Source organism: Canis lupus, chromosome 8, assembly GCF_011100685.1.
Source record: "Canis lupus familiaris isolate Mischka breed German Shepherd chromosome 8, alternate assembly UU_Cfam_GSD_1.0, whole genome shotgun sequence".
Lineage (NCBI taxonomy): Eukaryota > Metazoa > Chordata > Mammalia > Carnivora > Canidae > Canis > Canis lupus.
Window position 1 is genome coordinate 65,547,624 of NC_049229.1, and position 22,753 is coordinate 65,570,376.

At 42.2% G+C, this 22,753-nt stretch overlaps 1 protein-coding gene and 1 long non-coding RNA gene across 9 annotated transcripts in view; one reads left to right on the plus strand and one right to left on the minus strand.

The window, feature by feature from the left end:
• Positions 1 to 998: 998 nt before the first annotated feature.
• On the minus strand, positions 999 to 7,282 carry LOC111097154. 3 transcript variants are annotated; one of them, XR_005363745.1, is made up of 3 exons: positions 7,183 to 7,282; positions 6,256 to 6,432; positions 999 to 4,619 (listed from the first exon to the last, which is right to left on the minus strand). It is a non-coding gene; the product is annotated as an uncharacterized LOC111097154 (long non-coding RNA). The 3 variants fall into 3 exon arrangements; XR_005363746.1 differs by lacking the exon at positions 7,183 to 7,282 and adding an exon at positions 6,586 to 6,687; XR_005363744.1 differs by lacking the exon at positions 7,183 to 7,282 and having other exon boundaries at positions 6,256 to 6,678.
• Positions 7,283 to 7,689: 407 nt separating this feature from the next.
• PAPOLA (poly(A) polymerase alpha) overlaps positions 7,690 to 22,753 on the plus strand; it is a 58,082-nt gene continuing 43,018 nt past the window's right edge. For 3 of the 6 annotated variants that reach the window (XM_038545676.1, XM_038545678.1, XM_038545675.1), the window contains exon 1: positions 7,691 to 7,898. In XM_038545676.1, coding sequence (XP_038401604.1) covers positions 7,891 to 7,898 — 8 coding nt within the window. In that variant the 5' untranslated portion in view covers positions 7,691 to 7,890. Of the gene's footprint in view, positions 7,899 to 22,753 lie in introns of all 6 variants that reach the window. The other 3 variants (XM_038545677.1, XM_038545679.1, XM_038545674.1) reach the window with 2 other exon arrangements.

Here is a 22,753-nt window from a genome sequence, read left to right on the forward strand (position 1 = left end):
GGGATACTTGAGTAACTCTGAGGGTCACTAAGAGGCTTCATGAAGTGGCACTGATTTTGGCAAATTCACGCTTGAGTCTAGCCTCAGCCATGTCTTAGGTCAGGTAGGACCCTGAGATGCTGATTTGTCTTAATTAATCTCCTAGGAGACCAGGAGAGAAGACAGGATTCCGACTGAACTTACAATGAGACACTTACAATGAGACACGTAACTGTTGAGTGGGTGGATATTTGCACCCGTTTCACCAGTACTTTCTTTTCCTAGAAGCAGGGTAAGTAGCCAGATGATCCCGAGTGCTTGGCGAGTGCAAAACGAGGACAAGGCAGTGGCTTCCACTAGCTTGATCCACTACCCCCACCATACCTGTCCTGTGTGTTCGGGTTCTCCTGACAAGGTGCACTCACCTGGTCTTTGGATGAGCAGTGAGTTTTTATCTCCATGACTCCTCTTGACACATTGTCTCTTCGGAGATATTAATATATTCATTCTTTCAGGTCTTAGGTTAGGAGGCGTTGTCTTTAAGGTGACTTTTCATTTTTCTGGTTTGATTCATAAAGTGTCACTTTACAGTTAAGGTCTCTGAAGGCAATTTTCCTCCTAAAATCTGAGCAATCCAGCTTGTCACTGCTAAGCATCCTCTTGATAGAACTATAATTTGGATGAACGTATTATATATCCCGTAGTTTTACTATACTTATATTTGTATTATACTATATATAACATAGTTTGTTATATTATTTAAAAGACTGAAAAAAAAATAAAAGACTGGTATCATTTACAATAAAATACCCAGCTGCAATCTAAAAAAGATGTGTAAAGCCTCTACATTGAAAATTATAACACACTGCTGATAATGGTAAAATGAAAGAAATGGAGGGATAAACTATATTAATGGCTTGTAAAACTCAATATTGTTAATACTTCAATTCCTCCCCCAAATAACGATCTGTAGAGTCAATGCAATCCTAAGCAAAACCCCAGTGTGTTTCTTTTCTCTCTTTTTTTTTTTTTTTGCTGGGAAGTGATCATCTGATTCAGAAATGTATATGGTAATACAACAGAACTTAGGATAATCTCAGGGAACAACAAAAACCTGAGGGACTTCACTGTCCAGATAGCAAGACTTATTATAAAGCTACAGTAGTTAAGATCAATGGAAAAATAAGGAGTCTAGAAACAGATCTACACATTAACAAATCACCTGATTTACAACAAAGACACCTTTAAAATTTTTTTTTGACAATCCAATTTAGAAATAGGAACAAGGGACGTCTGGGTGGCTCAGTGGTTGAGCGTCTGCCTTTGGCTCAGGGCATGATCCCCAGGTTTTGGGATCTAGTCCCGCATCAGGCTTCTCTCAGGGAGCCTGCTTCTCCCTCTGCCTATGTCTCTGCCTCTCTATGTCTCTCATGAATAAATAAATAAAATCCTTAAAAAAAAAAAAAAAGGGAATAAGACTTGAGAAACTACTTCATAAAGAGGAATATCCAAATGAACAATTAGCATATTAACAGGCGCTCAAAGGCATTAAGCAGGAGAGAAATGCAAATGAAAACTGTAGGGGGATTTGGGCACAATGCTGCCAGAGGGCTGAATTTAAATGGACTGTTTACATCAAGTGTTGGGGAGGATGTAGAGCAACTAGAACACACGTATGTTGCTGGTGGGACTACAGATTGGCCCTATCCCTGTGATAACCTTTGGAAGTATTACTAAAGGTAAGTATGGGTATACACATGATCCAGCAATTCCACTCTTGGGTATATACCCAAGAAGGATGAGTGCTTATGTCTACAAAAAGGCATGTACAAGAATATACAAGTAATATTACTCATAAAAGCCCCAAACTGGAAAAAAACCCTAACATCCCTTAATAGGAGAAAGATATACTGTGATATTTACAACAGGAGAAAGATAGTGTGACAGTAGAGAATAGTACACAGCAATGAAAAAGAATCAATCCTCACTCCCACAACAATGTCTCACAGACCTACCGCTGAGTGAAAGAAGTTACATACAAGGGTGAATAGCATATGATGCCATGTATATGAAATTGAGAAACAGATATAATTAGTCCATAGTGATAGAGGTAAAAATAGGGGTTACATGGCAATGGTGGTGGTGGTAATGAGTAACGAGAGTACATGAGAGTGTACACAGGATAAAATTCATACAGCTCAATAGGCAGTGTTATGAGGCACAAGCACAAAGGAGTTAATACTTGTACACATTACTATATAACTATACTTTAATAATCTTTTAAAAAAGAATTAGTAGTCTACCTTAAAAGAATGAAATATACCATGTGTCCTAAACTAAAAACAAGACAAAACAATTCCTTAAAATGTGGACCTGTTCATACCCATACAGTTCCTTAGATCCACTGCAGGAAAGAAAAATACCATTTGAATTCCCACTTAAAAACATTAGTCTTTTGTTAAAAATATTGAAATTAATCAATACCATTCAAATTCATTACATAGAGTGTTTTTGTGTATGACACTGTATTAGGTGTTATTTACAAAGTCAGGTTAGTTGAGAAGGAAGGCAGATTCTAAGACAGCCCTCCATGATCCATGCCTGATGGAATTCATGCCTTTCTGGACTCTGAGTGTGGTGGAACCCATGATTTCCTTCTATGCTATGGAATTCAGCAAATCTTAGGTTACCTAAGACTATGAAATCATGCTAGCAGAATCTTTTGCTTTTTGAGCTAATGTGTTTTGATGAAGCAAGCTGCGCTGTTGGAGACCCACATGGCTAAGAACTGAGAGGGCCCTTAGCAAGCAGCCAGCAAGACACTGACATCCTGACACCGACATCCTCAATCCAACAGCTCCAAAGGCTGGAATTGTGCCAACAAATGCGTGTGGAAGTCAGTCCTTCCACAGTTGAGCCGTCAGATGAGACTCCCCAGCCCACCACAAAAGCAGCCTTGTTCAAGACCCTGAATCAGAGGACACAGCTAATTCATAGCCAAATTCCTGACTCCCAGAAAATGTTCAGTAATAAATGTGTTTTTCTGTTTTTTGAAATGTTTTAAATAGTTTAAAATTTGTGGCAAATTTTTACGAGCACTAAACTAGTATCACTGAATAGACATCATTACTTTCTAAGAGTTAGGATGCTGAGGTGATTATTGTTATGAACTTTTGAATGTCCCCAAATTCATATGTTGAAGTACTACCCCCGTCCCCCCATTGCAGCCATGAGACTGTATTTGGAGATGGGGCCTCTAAGGAAGTAAGGTTAAATGGAGCCATAAGGGTGGGGCCATGATCCAGTAGGATATTCTTAAAAGAGACTCCAGAGAACTTATTCTCCCTCTCTCTTCCTCTCCCTCCCATCACCTCTCCCTGGGTCCCTCTCCCCACCATGTGAGCACAGTGAGAAAGCTGTCACCTATGAGTCAGGAAGAGTGTCCTTACCAGAAACTGGCCATGCTGGCACCTTAACTAACCTTGGACTTCCCAGCCTCCAGAACTGTGGGAGATAAATTTCTATTGTTTAAACTACCAATTCTGTGGTTTTTTTCTTATGGCAGCTCATGCTAAGATAATTACCAACTGTTTTTGTTTGTTCTAGCCAGATTAATTACAGAATTGAAAAGAACTAAATGGAAAAAAATAGAAAATAATTGAATGGAAATACCGGGCAAATCTAAGTTGTTTTTAAAGAATCAGAAACAACTTAATTCTTAAGTACCAATATGTGCCAGGCACGGTTCTGTGCTTTGGGCTTAGAATAATTTGAACAATACAGTCGGTTCATTTCTTCATAGAGCTTAGATTTTAGTGAGGATGACAGAATAAATTTTAAAAAATAGTGAGGAAGTTCTCGTTATGTGATAAAGATTTTAATGCAAGTAAACAGTTTAGATACGGTGGTCTGGGATGGCATCTGGGAGGCACTGACATCTGAGCTTCGAGAGGCTGAGAACAAGCCAGCCACGGGAAGGGCTAGGACAGCAGTGCAACGGGGGTGAAGCATGGAGGCTCTGAGGCAGCAAGGAGCTGAACATGGTTAAGGAAAAGAATAAAGGCCAGTAGGGTTGAAGCACAGCAAGGAAGGGGCAGAGTTTGAGAAGAGGTTAGAGGGAAAATCAAGAGCCAAGTCACGCAAGACTTTGTAAGCTAGTCAAGTTTGGCTTTATTCTAAGAGCAATAGGAAGTCATCAAACTGCATTTTATGGGAGCGTGATAAAATCTGAGTTACGTTTTCAAAGTCCAGCTGCTGTATGGGGGGATGAGTGGAAGGAAAGCACAAGCAGAAGCAGGGGAAGAACACCGAGGCTACCCCACGCTAGACAACACAGTGGCTGAGATGAGGGTGGTGGCAGAGGAGATGGAGAAGGGGGTGACTTCTGATGGATTTTGGAGGTGCAATTCACAGGAGTTGGCGATGGGTTGGCTACAGGTATCGAGAGATAGTTAGGAATCATAGGAAGGAATCGAGGAGACTGACTTGCCCTTTTGGCTTCAGTCTGGAATACTTTTTTGCCATTGACCTAAAGGCAGAGTCTAGAGGAGGCACAGGTTCGGGCTAGTTCTTTTCAATGTGCTATTGCTGTTCTTCCTTTCATGCAAATGGCAGGAGACACATTCTTCATAAATAAACATCTAAGGGGAATTTAAAAAGGTACAGTACTCATTAGATGAAAATGCTACTATTTTTACTCGAGTAACTCCTAGATCTAGTTAACCTTGGTTAAAAAAATTTTCCCCAAATTTTTATTTATATTCTAGTTAGTTAGCATACAGTGTAACATTGGCTTCAGGAACAGAATTCAGTGATTCATCACTTACATATAATACCCAGCACTCAACACAAATGCCCTCCCCTTAATGCCCATCACTCATTTAGCGCATCCCCCCACCACCTCCCCTCCAGCAACCCTCTGTTCTCTAGAGTTGAGTCTCTAATGCTGGTTAAAAAGTTTTTAAACAGATGCATCATTAGTTGCCAAACAAATCACTGTAGTTTATTATCGGGATAAAAATCTCCATATTAACGTAGTATCTCTAATTAGCACCTCCTAAATGACACTGAAACACAATCTTGCTAGTTCCAATATATGAAGAGGTTCTGTTCTCAGAAACATTTCTGTGCATTTCTTAAATTTGAATGCACTGTGGACCTATGAAAGCCAGCTTAGGAATTCTCCCCACTACTCATGACACTGCTCCATAGAAAATGAAATCTGAATGACACTTAAGATACTGGTAGAAAAATGTCTTCCTCCGTCTTCACAGCCAGTAGAACACAGGCACTGTGGTAAGGAGGCGAGGGCTGCAGGGCTGGGGCAGCAGCTGGAGGGATGGGGCCGGGCTCTGAGGAGGAGCAAGGCAAAGCTAACAATAAGGGTCCTGTCTTAACCAGCTCTCGGGGTCATTGGCTTTATCTCCTGCTCCACCTTCCTCGGCTCAAGCTATATACTTAAGTGGATTCTAAATTCTGGGGATATGTGACCACCTGGCTTGTTACTCGCTCGTGAAGTTTGGGTTGGATTACGTTGTAGTTACAGGTGTACAGAAGCCCCCACACCTCTTAAATAAGATTTCATTTATTTATTTGAGATAGAGAGAGAGCACATGCACGATGAAGGGGGGGCGGGGAGGAGGCAGACTGAGAGGGAGCAGCCCACTCCCTGCTGAGCAGGGAGCCTGACCCCGGGCTCCATCCCAGGACATGAATGGAAGACAGACGAGAAATGGACTGAGAGCCACCCAGGCACCCCAAGAAGTTCCTATTCTTTTTTTTTTTTTTTTTTTTTAAAGATTTTATTTATTTTTTCATGAGACACACAGACAGGCAGAGACAGGCAGAGGGAGAAGCAGGCTCCCTGCAGGGAGCGTGACCTGTGACTCCATCCCTGGACTCTGGGATCACCCCAACCTCTGAAGCTGGTGCTGAACCGCGGAGCTACTGGGGGTGCCCACAAGTTCCTATTCTTAAATTTGTGACATACATCATCAGTGCCTCTGTGCATGGGCAAATTTTAAGACCGCAGCCTTAATTTTATTTTAGTGATTCCTCCTGGAGCTCAGATTTTCAGACTTTTAAGGACAGGTCTGCTCCTGGGCCCGCAACCCACACCATCTAGAGGACAAGAGGGTGAGGGAACCATGGAAGAGTGGAGCGTCTAGGGCCAGTCCGCCTCCCCATCAGCGCTGTTTGACGAATGAGGGCCACGTACATAATTCAACATTTTCTAGGGGCTACATTTTAAAAGGGAACAGATGAAGAAAACGTTACCTTTGAGGACATCCTTCATATATCCGAAAAATACGATTTCAGCGTGCAACGAACGAATAGAGAATGCGTATTAGGGATCTCATCATTTTGTTCCTACGGAGGTCTCTGAAATCTATTTTGGCACCTAGCGGTACATCGTAAAGTGCACCAGCCTCTTCTCAAGCGCCCAAAAGTCACCTGTGACAAAGGGCTACGGTATTAGGACAGACGCAGGTTTGGGTCCCGGGCGGCCTTCCCTGGGCCTTTAAGTCCCGGACCGCTGCTCCTCCTAGGTGTTCCGTGAACACGCGGTAGCATTTCCTGAGCTCAGAAAAGTCCGAATCTACTTACTTGCACAATTTAGAGCTTTCTCCATCCCACCCCGTCATGAACCTTCTGCCTGACACTCTAGAACGTGTTCCAGTTCGTGGAGTGGGGGGGGGAGGGGGGATGGATGGGGGAAGGAGGGGGGAAAGGGGAGGGGGGAGGGAAGAGGGAGGGGGAAGGAGGGGGAGGAGGAGAGGGGGAGGGGGAGGGATGGGGAGGGATGGGCTGAGGAGGGGGGAGGGGAGGGGAAGGAGGGTGAGGGGGGAGGAGGATGAGGGGGAGGAGGGGAGGGAGGGGAAGGAGGAGGGGGGAAGAGGAAGGATGGAGAGGAGAGGGATGGAGAAGGGGGAGGGAGGGTGAGGAGGGAGAGGGATGGAGAGGGAGGGGAGGGATGGGGGAGGAGGGGGAGAGGAAGGAGGGTGAGGGGGGAGGGGGAGGAGGGGGAGGGGGGGAGGGGGGAGAAGGGGGGAGGGGGGAGGAGGGGGGAGGGTCCGGGCCGGCCTCAGACGCCCTTCCTCCGGGTTTCGCCCCGGGTGCGGGGTACTCGCCTGGCGCCCCGCCCCCCCGCCCCCAAGCCTCGCGACAGCCCCGCGGTGCGCGCGGTGTCGGCGCCCCACTTACCGGAAGGCTGCGGCGCCCGGGCTGCCGGGGAGGCCAGCTCGCGTCCCGCCCCGCGGCCGTCACGGCGCAGCCCGCCCGTCGCCTCGCCCGAAGGCCGCCCGGGGGACCGCAGTCGCCGCGACCCCGGGGGCAGGGCTTCCCGTCACCTCGCCCGTCGGCCGAGCCCTCCGAGCGCCGCCGCGGACGCCGTTCGACGGGAAGCGCGGCCGCCGCGACCTCGGGCGGCGGGAACGGCGGCGCATTGTGAGGTGCCACGTCGCGCCCATCGGCGACAGGAGCGTCCCCGCTCGACGGCCGGCCGGCCGCCCGGAGCCTACCGCGCCGCTCGCACCCGACAGCCGACGCCCGCCACCCGCCGCGGAAGCGCGACGGCGCTGGGGCGGAAACGGCCGCGCCGCCGGCCGCCTCTCGAACTACGGTTCCCGTGAGGCTGCGCGGCGCCGGGCGGCCTTTGCGCAGGCGCGCGCTCGGCGTGCGTGGCGGCGTCAGCGGTTCTAGAACGTTGCTGTGGTAGCGCTCGGGCGCCATGTTAGGACGAAGGGGAAGGAGGAGAAGCGCTTAAAGCGGCGGGAGCGGTGCGGGAGTGGGGTTGGACCCAGGGCCGAGGCAGGCCCCCCCCCTCCCTCCCGCCTCAGTGGATCATGCCCAGGGCGGCAGCGGCGGCGGTTGCGGGGGGGAAGTGACTGGGCGGTGCCGGCGCAGGAGACGATGCCGTTGTAAGTGATGTGTATTCTGTTTTCTTTGGCACGCCGCGGGGCCTCGGGGGCGTCGGGGAGGGGGAGGGGAGGAGGGCGGGAGGGAGGAGGTGGCGCGAGGGCCGGGCCGCGGCCCCGCGGGGGACGCCGGCGGGAACCGGGCTCTTCCTGCTTCCTGGCCCGCTCGCCGCCGCGCTTCCCCCCCGCTTCCTGGCGGCGCGGCCGTCGGGCCGGGGGCCTTCCCCTTCCGGAAGGGCCGGGGCGACCTGAGCCCCGGGCGCCTCTTCCCCGCCCCGTCCGGGGACGGAAACCAGAAACAAAAAGAAAGAGGAGGAGGAAAAAACAATGCCCGGCGGCGGCGGCGGCGGGGACGGGGACGGGGACGGCGGGGACGGCAGGCCGCGGGGTCCGCGCGCGGGGTCCGGGCTCGCTCCCGGCGTCTCCCGGGCTCGTCGCGGCGTGTCTGCCTCCGCCGCGCCCCTCGCTTCCTCTCGTTCCCGGGAAGCCCCGGGCGTGCTCCCGAGGCCACGGACCTCCGCGCCCGGGGCCGCGCGGGCTCCAGCTAACACCCCGGCTTAGAGCCAGGAGCCTCGCTGTTTGCACCGCCGCCGCCTCCCCGCGGTCCTCTCCTCCTCCCCGGGTCCTCGCCATCCTCCCCCCGGTCCTCCTCGGTCTCCCTCCCCTCCAGGTCCTCCCCACGATCCTCGCCATCCTCCCCCCCCCCCCCGGGTCCTCCGCATCCTCTCCTCCGGATCCTCCCCCACGGTCCTCCCCATCCTACACCCCCCCCCCCCGTTCTCTCCATCTTCCCCCCACCTGGTCCTCCCCATCTCCTCCCCCCCGTCCTCCTCATTCTCGCCCCCCCGGTTCTCTCCATCTCCCCCCCCCCCCCCGTCCTCTCCATCCTCGCCCCCCGGTCCTCTCCATCTTCCCCCCACCTGGTCCTCCCCATCCTAGCCCCCCCGCCGTCCTCTCCATCCCCCCCCCCCCCCGCGCCCTCCCCTCCATCCTCCCCGGTCCCTCTTCCCCGGGTCCTCCGCGTCCTCCCCATCCTCCGTCCGGTCCCCCCGAGGCTTCCCCTCGCCCGCAGAGGGGCACCTGCCGGGGTGTCCCTCCGCCGCGCGTCGCGTCGGGTGTGTGCTCCCTGTTCTGCCCTGGGAGGATCCTCAACGCCTTTTGCCTCCTCCCTCCCTTCTCCACGGGTACTTTTAATTTCTCTGATTTGTAGGCTTAAAAGCTGGTCCGTCCTTTTTTGCCTTCTCCTCTCACGAGGTCTGCGTTTTATACTTTTTTTTTTTTTTTTCCTTGCAGCGTTTTAGAAAAGTTTTTCTTTTTCTGTGTTTCAAAGAGGGAGATGTAATCTGAGAACTCATTGTAAGGGACCGAAAGTAGATTATACAGCTTGTCTTCTCTTCTCTTTTCTTTTTTTCTTTTTCCCCCTCCCTGCGTATATCCAGCCGTGTAGAGGCCTCAATAGTGAGACTGCATTTCTTCCATTTTTGAAGATGCGAGTGTGAGTGTGCTCCTTCCTTTTGAGACGAGGGGCCGAATTTTCTTCTTTGTAGTCCCAAAATAGTCCCAAAACTATGTAATCGACACTCGAAGTTTTACCTAAATGCAAAGTAAAGGTTTTATGACGTCTAGACACCTAATATAGCAGCACCTCAGGTTTACCTGTTTTTTTTTTTAATCGGAGTTCCATTTGCCAACATACAGCATAACACCCAGTGCTCATCCAGTCAAGTGCCCCCCTCAGTGCCCGTCACCCAGTCACCCCCACCCCCCGCCCACCTCCCCTTCCACCACCCCTAGTTCGTTTCCCAGAGTTAGGAGTCTCTCATGTTCTGTCTCCCTTTCTGATATTTCCCACTCATTTTTTCTCCTTTCCCCTTTATTCCCTTTCACTATTTATTATATTCCCCAAATGAATGAGACCGTATTATATATATATGTATATGTATACTATTTATAATATATATATATATAATGTTCTTCTCCGATTGGAGGGTATTATGCTGAGTGAAATAAGTCAGTCGGGTTACCTGTTTTTTTGAGTAGAGACCATTTGTTTTTAGCAAGTATCGCTGATTATAGTTTTACAGTTTTACTTGTATGACTGTGTACCTGTGTGTGTGTGTGTGTGTGTGTGTGTGTGTGTGTGTCTCTCTCTTTACAGGTGAGACTCTAACTTTGACACAAGCTTTTGATACGTTTCTCTTTACAGTATTTTTTTAAAAAAGGATTTCATGCTCCTCAACCACTCCTGTCATTTTCGAGAGACCTATCAACATATTTCTGTAAATGAGAATTTGTTTTAATTATGCAGACCTAAAATCTTAGAATCTGCAATCCCTGTTAATTGATTCATTCATCCTTTTATGACTGGTGGAGACAGACACTAGGAGTACTGATTTTTATGGCATTTTTCAGTTCAGCGCAATTAAATGTTTTTAGTGATGCCATGTGACTTCTTTGTGTTAGCTCACATTTTATTGCTCTGCTTGAAAAACAACTTTGTGATGATCATCTCAGTATTACAAATTGATCAGTGATAGGAAATGTTCACCTTAAGAGGTTTTAATTAGAAATAACGTGATTGTATCTTTTTCTCTACAAAATAAAAATACTTTTATGCCTGCTGTTTCCCAGTTTTCTTTGAGGAAGGGAGGTGTACATTTTCCTTAAAGACCTCAGAGCATAAATTTTTTTGGAAGTTCAAATGTATAAAATGGAAGAGTTCAGACAGCAGATTCACACATGGATAATTGGCTTTCCAGTGTGTTTCTTGAAATGTGAACAATATGCCCACTTTTTTCATTAGCTATCTCTCATTTTTAACCCTAATATTCTTAGATAAACTTCAAAAATGCCAGGCTGCCTAGTTAAATAGGCCTTTTTCCTCATTAATTGGCTTTCTTTGTTTTTCATGTTCTGGTGTCACATTGTCTTTCATTTTGTTTCTTTGAAGTTTTGAATTGTGTTTTCTAGGCTTACCATTGTTTTGATTTTCACTTGCATTTTAGTTTGCTTGTCCTGTTAAATCTAGGTGGGAGGGACTGTGGCATAGACCATAGCTGAGCTGTCAGGATGGTTAAATAAAAATAGATTATTGAAGTTTAGGTCGTTACAACATTGTGAACAAGTGTTCATGTTTTGTGTAAAAGTTATACGTAATAGCATATATAATTTTGAAAGACTGGTATGATTTAAGAGCCATAGTGATGAAGCTTCCAGAAATTTTGGTAGTCTTTAGGATCCATTAATACAGGTGCTGTTGTAGCTACTGTTGACATTCACAGTCAGATAATTCTTTGAAGGGGGCTGTTTTGTATGTTGTAAGGTAAATTTAACAGCAGGAGCCCCGGCCCCCATCTCTCCAGTAGTGATAACCAAAAAAATATTTCCACATGTTGGCAGATGTACCCTGGCAAGATTCTCCTTGTTGAGAATCACTGCATTGATAGAGTATAACGCCTTTCTGGGAACTGTGTTCTGATTTCTGCCCTACCTTGTACTGGGTAGAGCCATTATTCGAATCAGTTCAGTTCTGGCTATCACAAGTGTAATAAAAAGATTTGGAGGAGAGTAATCATTGTCAGTGACCTATCATCCCTACCACATTCATAGAATGTTGTTGAAGTTATTGGAAGAGATATTTAGCAAGACTTGGGGAACAGAGGAGACAATAGCTTTACTCCCAAATACTTGGGGCTGTCAGAAAAAATTAGTTTCATGAAGTCATAACAGGTACAACTGAGACCTTTTGGTGGGTGGTAATGGGTACCAGTGATTCTCAGTGTGTCTGAGGAGTGGAGTGTCTGTCTCAGTGGAGGTGTCTGAGGTCCTTTTAGGGAGTACATAAAATTCAAACTATGTTCATAATAGTGCTAAAATGTTACCTCTTTTTTTATTGACATTTTCATCAATGATGTGAAAATAGTAGTGGATAATGCTGTTCTTGTCTTAGGGAAAATTGAGGCAGAGGCACCATATTGGACTAATAGTCATTGTATTCATCACACACATATTTTAAAAAGTTCTCGTGGAAATAGTAAGACATGCTAATTTTAGTAAATTCTGACTGTCTTAAATAAGCCATGTTAAAATGGGAAGTACACATAAAGCTGTATGCTAAAAAGTAGAATGGTTGTTTTGAGAAAAGCACCTGATTGATTTGTGAGCTAATGTAGTGTTTCTCTCTTGGAGCTCTTTTATCTGGGGGAAAAAAAATGAGCTGTGGGTCTTGACACTTGGACCATTTAACATTTACTTGAAAGTGAAGTGAGCCTGTCTCTTTAAGGAAAACAGCTGACAACATTGGTGGCCAAATGATAAATTTGAACTTTAAGATAAATACTAGAATTTTGGAAAGCTTGTCTCTGTCACTGTGAGACTGACAGCTTCCTGGTAGTTAAAAAAAAAATGTTTCTGGTTAGGTTGATAGTGATATTAATGATCCATGTTTTTAAAAATACGTATTTTCTAATATGTCAACATTTGGAAAATAATCCTAATTTTGATGTAATAAAATCATACATTGGTAAAAGGCACATTTATTTATTTATTTTTTTCACGGCTGGTTCTTATTTTATTGGACTGGATTTCAGTGCTTCTGTGATGTAAACCAAACAAAAGATTAAATGTTTAGTCGAGGGGATGAAGCCACCCACAAATTTGGGCAAACTTAAGGTAATTGGAATCAGGGAAAAGTCTAAGGGGAAGGCCTTGTTTCCTTGTTTCCTTGTTTCCTAACAGTTCTAAAAGATTTAATGATCAGTTTTATGGAAAAATTCGAAATGTCCAGATGTCCTTTAGGCAGGAGAAACAGGCAAGACCGGAGGACGTAGGCAGTAGGGGCAGACGGACTGCAGCACGGACGGCTGGGCTGGAGAAGCCGCTTTCCCGTTGGTTGGTCCGTGGGTTGAGGATGCTTTCCTCAGACAAGAAAAGGCACATTTAAAGTGCAGTGTAGACCTATGAATTTTTTTTTAGAATTTTATTTTTGAGTAATTTGTACACCCAACGTGGGGCTCGAACCCACAGCCCTGAGATTAAGAGTTACAGGCTCTACCTGCAAAGTACCCCTACATCGGTGGATTTTAGTGCACTTATGTAAGGGATTTATTGATGTGATTTCATCTTTGATACTGTAATTAACCTTTAATCAGTTACTACTTGTGGAGTTTTGGGGTAGTATCAAAAGAATATCCACAACTATTTGAAAAGGCTATTGAAATAGTGTGACACCAGGTTTTCTTCATATATGTCTACCAAAACAACTTGTCAAAAGGATTGAATGCAGAAGCAGACAGGAATATAGCTGTCTTTGATTAAGCTATAATTAAGGAGATTAGCAATAATGTAAGACAGTGAGATTAGTGTCACTAAATTTTTTGTTTTGGAGAAAAGTTTTTAAAAATTATTTATGTTAACATGTAACAGATTTCTTGGTACTTAACTACATAAACACTTAAAAATTGGTCTCCATTATAATTCCAGTGCAGTAAATGTTGGCAGACATAATCCATATAAGCAAAAGATCCTTGGGGCCCTCAATAAGTCTTAAGAGTTGTAAAAGGAGTCTGTGACCAAAAAGTTTGAGAACTTGAGAATTGCTGCCATATAGGAACAGCTAAGTGCTGCCTCAAGCTGCTATTTCCAGTGGTGGTGTCATTGTAGCATTTCTGGGTGGTTTTTGGACAGTTGGGAGGGATGGACACACATGTGGGTTTAAATTTTTTTGTTGTTGTAGATGCAGAACTGGATAACCTTTAGGGACGGTAACAGTGATTTTGGGTTTCAGATTTTAGGATTTAGAGATTGTGTAATGAATTACTTGGTGCCAAATAAATGTTGGCTGTGGTTTTGGAATGTAGTGTTTTACCTTAAATCTGTTGTCAGTTCATGTGTTTAGATGGAGAAGTTAGAAGATAAGGTATTGGAATTGAATACATTTATGAGCCTATTCAGTTCCTATTCCTATTCCCTAGTCACCCCCATCCCCTACCCTCACCCCTCCCAGGTGAAAGCATTCTGGCCAGAATGAAGCCATTTGGATTCCTATTTTTTCATATTTTGGTGGGGTGGGAGGCATCTTTTTTTTTTTTCTGTATGTTCATTGCTCTGATTATTCAGCAGCTTTTAAATATTGCATATTCTCAGTTTATGATTCACAAAACAGCATTGGAGGAGGTATTAGTTCCCTTTAAGTTGGTTAAATGGAGGCTTGAAGTAGTTACATGTCCAGTGTCTTAAGGGTGCTTTAGTTGTAGATAGGGGTTTACTTAATTCCACGGTGGGTTCTATGTTCCGTTCTCATTCCAGTACTATACGGTCTCCTGTGGGCTTTGTTGGGAACTGTGTTTGATCAGCTCAGTTGGAATCCGTTTAAAAGTCTTAGGTAGAATTAATTTTCAAGATCACATTTCTTGTGTGTAGAATATTTGAATCTCAAGATTTTTTGTTTTGTTTTTTTTTTACTGGTGACATGTATTATATACATGAAGGGTATGTAAAGTATAAAACACTACTGAACCTAAGATCTTAGAATGTATTTTTAGTTTTATTTATTTAAAGCCACGTACAGGTTTACTACTCTACATACTCCCACTTTGTGACCACCGCGTTCTGTGGATTGTGTTATTTTTTAATCTTTGGGTTGTAGGTCTGCAGAATTAGGATTTAGAGATTCACATTTGTGGAAATTTAAGGATTTGGGAAGGAAAAAAGTAGGGATTTTGTTAGATATCTTATTTGTCTATCTCTTCTGTCACAGAATTGTCTTTCAAATTTATATTCCTTCTGTGTTTTGTCCAGAAATCAGCTTCTTGAATTTTATGATGGCTTTTATAGTTTTTGGGTTGTTTCAGAATAGGGTTCCTGTCATTTTGGTCATCAAAAACATCTTGCATTTCGTGGAGTTAGTGTGTTTTGATACTATAACAACATATTTTTGACTATTAATACTTTTCTAATATATCTTTATAATTTTTCAGGTTCTCTATTTTATTTAGATTTTCTTCATTTTCAAGTTGTACTTGGCAAACTGATGCTTGAGTATTGTAGTCTGGCTGGTTGTTGTTTTACTTCTCCCAGCCCCTTGGGGAGAGTGGGCAAGGGGGCAGTTGGAAATGGCCTTAGGAAGGAAGAATAACTTAGCCATTATTATAACTGAGAAATAAGTACTCTTTCTCTGCATAATCAGCCTTGCATTTCCAAAGTTTCGCCCTGAGATTCATTAGACTTTAGTCCCATCGAGCATAAATTATTACTGGGCCCTCTGCCTCTGCCTATTAAACACTGGCTGATTGACCTGGAATACGTTTTTTTTTTTTTTTTAAAGATTTATTTATTTATTTATTCATTCATTCATTCATTCATTCATTCATTCAGAGAGAGAGAGAGGCAGAGACACAGGCAGAGGGAGAAGCAGGCTCCATGCAGGGAGCCCGACGTGGGACTCAATCCTGGGTCTCCAGGATCACACCCCGGGCTGCAGGCGGCGCTAAACCGCTGTGCCACCGGGGCTGCCCCTGGAATACGTTTTTTAAGAATATAGTGAGGTCGTAAATATGTTTGGTACCACTTACACAGAATACATGGAGGGTGAATTAGTGATTCTTTGTAAAATTTCTTGGTGATCAAATACATTGTCTTGGTTATTGGCTTGACTAAGCTACTAGTAAAATTAAAAAGTTCTATGTTAAACTTCTTGTAAAAGAGATTGTATTATTTGAGTTAAGAATTATTATTGACTGTACATTTAGGTACTTTAGAAAAGATCTCTTATTCCTCTTCTATCCAGTATCCTTTCTTTCCTGCTTAATCCCAGTGGGCACATTATGTTTAGGGTTAAAGCCTCTTTACAGCAAATTATATTGCGGTGAATTGTTACATTAGTTTTTTGATTTGTCTGATTGCTTCCAACGAAGACTGTCCAGCAAGTGATGCTTCAATTTTAACTTGACTAAAACTGGGAAGAAATGATAAGTGTTTTCTGTTGGCTAGTAGCTATTAATTTTAAGGCAGTTGACTTTGTTGATACCCTAGGGGACAACATATTCCACATGTCCAATATGAGGAGGCAGGGATTCATCGATAGTTGGGATGCACAGTCATTAAACATTAGCTATTTGGGAAAACTCCATTGGTGATTTGTTGTTCTTTCCTTTCCTGTGTTAATCATCTGTCTGGATGATGCTCTCCCTCCCACCCCCATCAAAGCCATTTGGAGTGCACACCTCCTTAAGGATATTTTTTGGGATAGCCTTGGTTCTTTGTTTCTGTAGTATTTATTTTAAGCTTTTACGTTACACTAACTTGTTTTAAGGATCTGAATCCTAGACCGAATCTAAGATTGTCACTGAGAGCAGAGACTGTCTTTTTATTCCTGAGTTTAGTGTTGTCTTTCGTACATATTTAGGAGTTCAGTAAATTTCAGCCTAATAAATGCTATACTTTCTGGCAAAATGAAGTTAAATGAGAAAAAGGTGCTTCAAGAAAAGAATGGATTTCTCCATGCAATACTACAATTAGAAATAGTAAATGCAAAGCAAACTATGCTTTATTTATTGCTCCAGGAAACTGCTAAGGCATCAGGATTATCAAACTTCATCAATCCAGTTTTTCTAAAAGATTTTATTTATTTTTTTTATGAGAGACAGAGAGAGAGGCAGAGACATAGACAGAGGGAGAAGCAGGCTCCCTGCAGGGAGCCGGATGCGTACTCTATTCCAGTACCCTGGGATCATGACCTGAGCCTAAGGCAGCTGCTCAACTGCTGAGCCACCCAGGTGTCCGAGAAATCCATTTTTAAAGTCTTGTTTATTTCTTTTTACAATGATGTGTTTTGAGTAGCATAAACTGATTTTTAAAAATTTAATAATCAAAACGCTAATTATTTTAAATTGAACATTTATTTTGTGTCCCTTGCTGCCAGGGACTAATTTTAGGGTGTTATTTTTGCCTCCTTGCTACCACTTAGTTTAATGGTGAATGGTAGAATTAGATGATTTTGACCTTTTGTATGACATCATTTATTTAAAATAATTTAACAAGTTGAAATAAACCTTTATAAAGTGCAAAGTGAAAATATCTTAGTTCTTTTTGGTGTGCTTTTATGTATCTATAGCCAATTTTTTTTTTCAAATATATAAAATTACGTATCAGGAAAGATGTTACAGACACTTCAGCATAGAGATTAGATGCCTCGGTTCTTAATCTGGTCCAATGAATTTAGGCAAGCCGTTGTTTCTCTACGTTCTTCATCTTTAACATGGAGACAGTTAATAGTAGAGTTGTTAAGAACAATTGGGAATATTGTAAAGTACTTGACATGTTGTCTGGAATATGTTGAGGTTTCAGTGAATACTATTATCATAATTATATTCCAGGGCTTTTTTTCAGCTGATAATGTTTGTAGGCATCTTTCCATGCTACTCACATATAATAATCACCTCATTCTTTTTATATGGCATGGTATTATGTTGTTAGAATGTACTGTAATTAACCAGTCCTCTATTATATTAGTGGATATTTAGGTGGTTTCCAGTTAGTATATTGTATACAGTGCTCCAGTGAACAACCTTGGGCATCTTTTTGTGTTATTCCTATGAGAACGGTCAAATTCCACAACCTCTGGAGTCACAGAGGTACTTACTCCACCCCCTCAAAGAGGATAATTCTGAGATAATAGGCATTACTTATTTCAAGTTTATTGTTGGATTTTGGGCCTGTATTTGACCTGTCTTATCTATTGTACCCCTATCCTACAGTGGCTGGAAATTTGGATTTTTGTGTTACAGTTCATATATTGGAACTGTATTGTGAATTAAAAAATGCTTCCCTAACTTCGGGTCCTTTGGTTTGAATCTTGTGTCCTAGTATTTCTGTAAGATAGATTTTTTTTTTTTTTTAAGATTTTATTTATTTATTCATGAGAGACACACAGAGAGAGAGAGGGGCAGAGACACAGGCAGAGGGAGAAGCAGGCTCCATGCAGGGAGCCTGACATGGGACTTGATCCCCGGTCTCCAGGATCACGCCCTGGACTGAAGGCGGTCTAAACCGCTGAGCCACCCAGGCTGCCCTGTAAGATAGATTACTAGAGATGAAGTTGCTCTACATAAACTTTTAAAATTGATACATGCATTTTTAATTTTAATGAATATTGTCAGATTGCTTTTATGTTCATTTCCATTGTGCTGGATAAGAGTGCTCATTTTCTTACACTATTACCAATATTGTATGTTTATATCTTTCATTTTTAATAGATGTATATCAACTTTGTTTTTCTGTAATCTGACAGAAAAATAGTTGTCCTCGTTTCCTTGCCTAATGTGCAGTGAAACTTTTTTTAGTTGATTTAAGAACTCTATGCATTGAGACTATTTGTCTTTTGAGATAGATTGCATGTATTTTTTCTCGCTTATCGTTTGTTTTAACTTTGCTTATATTTTTGTTGTATAAAAGCTAAAATCTTTTTATGTAGGTAAATCTTGTGTATGGCTTTTGAGTTTTGTGTGTCTTGCTTAAATGTGGTTCTAAAATAGTGTTAATTTTTTAATATTTTGAAATATTTCTAGTTCTTTAATATGGCATCTAGAATCTAGATTTTAAAATGGATAACCAAACCCATTTGAGTGTTCTTATTTTCCTCAGTGACTTGAAATGGTTATTAGCATAATGTATCCAGAGATTGATCATACTTTGTATATATAGCCACTAAACTACAGTTAACAAATCCTAGGAACTTATATAATTAGCGCTATCATTACCGTACCAGAGTGGTTCTTGACATTTCAAGTATACCTATTAAGTTAGATGCTTAAACTTTTGAAGTAAATATATAGCTGAAATAAGCAACCTACAGTCATGCACTAATTTCACAAAAATGTACTACTCTAAGTACCTAAATGTTTATCCTAAGTGAGTTGTGTTACCCTACAGCCTAGCATCGGGAAAGGACTTTTCCTTTGAGTATTGGATTAAAACTGTGCTTGGAAACTACTCTTTTTTTTTTTTTTTAATTTTTTTTATTTATTTATGATAGTCACAGAGAGAGAGAGAGAGGCAGAGACATAGGCAGAGGGAGAAGCAGGCTCCATGCACCGGGAGCCCGATGTGGGATTCGATCCCGGGTCTCCGGGATCACGCCCTGGGCCAAAGGCAGGCGCCAAACCGCTGCGCCACCCAGGGATCCCTGGAAACTACTCTTTAGTGTTAATAGATATGATATAGTTTTTAAATTCCTGGTTTGCCATCCAGTGTAAAGAAGAGATTTAGTAAAGTCTAATATAAGTCCCTAGAGGTACAACTTCTGGATAATACTATAACTAGTGACAGAAGTGAAACCAGAGTGATATGTAACTAGTAGCTGTGAAATCAAGTCTGCATTCTTTCTATTTTATCAGATGGCTTCTGAGTTAAGAGCAAACTTATAGAAAAAAAGAATTTTGAATTCCAATACCAGAAATCATGGAAGTTTTTAAGGAAGCTGTTTTAGGAAGATATGCTTGGTAGGAGTGTGGATGGTGGACTGGCATGGCAAGGGAGAAAGAAGAATGGGAACAAGGTGCCAAGAGTCAAAGCTGGTATAGTCGGAATGGAATTGTTACAGAGTGTTAAAACTTAAAAAAAGAAAGAAAGGGAAAAATGGGCACATGTCCTGTGTAAGCTTTGCTTTGATGAAAATATTTTATTTATTTGAGAGAATGTGAGAGCACGAGCAGAGGGGAGGGGCAGAGGGTGATAGAGAAGCAGACTGGGCTCAATCTCAGGACTCCGAGGTCATGACCTGAGCCCAAGGCAGATGCTTAACTGACTGAGCTAGCCAGACACCCCTGATGAAAGTGTTTTAAATATTGCAAAGAAAATATCCAGGCAGCCCTGGTGGCCCAGCTGGTTTAGCGCCACCTTCAGCTCAGGGCGTGATCCTGGAGACCTGGATCCAGTCCCACGTTAGGCTCCCTACATGGAGCCTGCTTCTCCGAGAACTCTGCCTGTGTCTCTGCCTCTCTCTCTCTGCCTCTCATGAATAAATAAATAAAACCTTAAAAAAAAAATCCCATTTTCTAAGGCAGAGAAAAATTCTGCAAATACTTAACACTGTTCCCACCTGCCTCCGCCCTAGGCTCCACTCTCCTGCTCACCAAAACAGGTGGAATGGAGAAGTAATGTTTTGCCCTCTCTTTTGATTTTGAGAGGGAGCAAAGTACATATATGTACTATAAGTGTAGGTATGTATTTATATCTCACTCTGATCCAGAAAAGATTAAGACAGAATGCTTTAGTCACATGTTAAAACCCAGCAAAATGTTTTGCATAAAAGGTTGAGTGAAAAGGAAAAAGGATAGAAATACAAAACAGCAAGAAATTAGGGTACAAGTTCTTACAGATAGTGATACTTGTATTGTTGTAGAGAACTTGTCGGATGGCCCGTTTCACTCTGAGAATTCAGAGTATCCTAAAAGTAAAGATAAATCCTATTTGTGAGATGAAAATAAGCTGCTCAGAAAAAGCACAAGTGTTCTTCATAGTAAAAACCTGAAAGACATTTTAATGAATCACAAATACTGTATGTAGTTCTGTATCTACTCTGGTTTTTGTTTCATGTAATTGTAGAGTTTTATTTTAAATATGGACTAATATCTGAAGAAAACTAAATGCTGGTAAAAATGTCTATAGAAATGATCTCTAATGTGTTTGAGAATGGGAGGAATAACTTTGCATTGTTAGGATTGATGGCTGTCTGGTGTATTGTTCCAGGAGAAGGTCTGTAAAGCAGAATCCTTTAAATTACCCACTATTGGAGTATGTATTTTTGTTTTGTTAGAAACAAATCAGCAAATAAAAGATCTTTAAGTTGTTTTATCACTCTACTTGATTTCTAATATTAGAATTGAATGGAAAACTTGACTTTCTCCATTTGAAGTACTGTCATGGTTAATGTTTCTACTTGGGACATTTTGGATATTCAAAGCATATGTCAGCCTGGAATTTCTAGTCCAGCTTCTTAAGATTAAGCCATTTTTTATTGGCTTTTTATTTTGTAATTTTCAGAACATGTATTTCTTTTTTTCCCTTTGATTTTGATTTATTTTTATTCTCTTAGATGTGTTCTTGAATCCGTGTATGTTCTTTTTTTAATTTTTTTTAATTTTTAAAAGATTTTATTTATTTACTCTTGAGAGACAGAGAGAGAGAGAGGCAGAGACGCAGGCAGAGAGAGAAGCAGGCTCCATGCAGGGAGCCTGACGTGGGACTTGATTCCAGGTCTCCAGGATCGCACCCTGGACTGAAGGCTGCGCTAAACCGCTGAGCCACCCGGGCTGCCCCTGAATCGGTATATATTCTATATGTGTACGTGAATTAGATATATGCTCTATCTATATAGATATATGTGTGTAGATATATGCTATATATGTTCTTTCCTGAATTAGATGGGACAAATAAATGTGATTTTAATTTAGATGATGTGACTATATTTTGAATAAAGTAAATAGAAAGCTATAATTTGCATCTGATTTGTTTCCCTATCAAAATGTTAGTGTGGAAACTCATAAAAATCAACATATTTTTCAAATTAGGGTGAGCAGATTTGATGTGAATTTAGAAACATTAGTTTGTATCCTAATATTCTGGTGTTATTTTTGAAGTAGATAGGGCCTTTCCAAGCATTGTTTTTTGTGTGACAATGAAAAACTTGAATATTTGAGAAAGAAAAAAATGGGGAAGATAAGTGAGCCTTAACTTCACAGAGAGTGGGTATTCATATTTTGATGACCCAACTCAACTGGTAATGGATTTCCCCATCAGAAAAGGAACGAATGCAGAGAAACATACTACTTGCTCAAAACAAAACAAAACAAAACAAACAATCCAGTTGAGGTTTATTACCTGAAGTTACGAAAATGTGAATTCATTTCACACTGGACTTGAAATCTCTCCTTGTTTGAACGAAGTCTGACTAGAGTGAGCTTGCACTTGTTTTCATTTCTGGCTTTACTCAATGTTAAAATACTTTATTAAAGTATTCGTAATCCTGTGTGATAGTCACGAAGGGTTCTAGTTTACTTGGAGAAACTTCTATGAAGCAATGAAAAATACGAGAGAAAAATCACTTTGGGATATGTAGTAAGTGTACTCTTCCGTTTAGTACCTAATTTATCTGAAATTAGAGTATGAAGGAGAATTCTCAAATGGTTAGGCAGTTTTGAGGGCTACATTTCTGAGGTCAGTTTTATGGAACCTGACGATAACTATGTGTTTATTGACAAAAATCTGAACTAGCCAAGACATGAATGCCTTTACACTTAGGTTAATTTGTATATTTTAATCATGGGAGATGCTACATGAATTTGAAAAATAGGACATTAATGTAAGATATATGTGGTCTGAGGCAGTGATTGGTGGTCATGTGGATCCCCAGCTCTGTGAATTAACATAGCATTTATATAGCTTTGCAGTTCAGGTTATAGGAGTAGGAGAAAGGATCTGACATGAATTAATTGCTGTAACAGATAATATATCTGACTTACATTTATTTAGTAAATGTTATTATAAACCTGGATTAAAATTGAGACCGTGCATAACTGGATCAGGAAACACTGACTAGATAATAAATGGACCAATGGCTAACTTAGAAACAAGCAGTATAGGCTTCCTAGCATTCTTAGTTCTGTGTTGATATCAGAAGACAAAATATAGAACACTGTCCAGCAGTTACAGTACAAACCAGAACCCAATTGATAGTTATTAAATGCATAATGGGACTTCCTGTGTAGGATTCTTGGATTTGGCACATTATTGCTTAAGTTGATTATTACACTTCATTTTTTCCCTTTTCAGTGTAAAAAAAAAAAAACATACTTAAAACT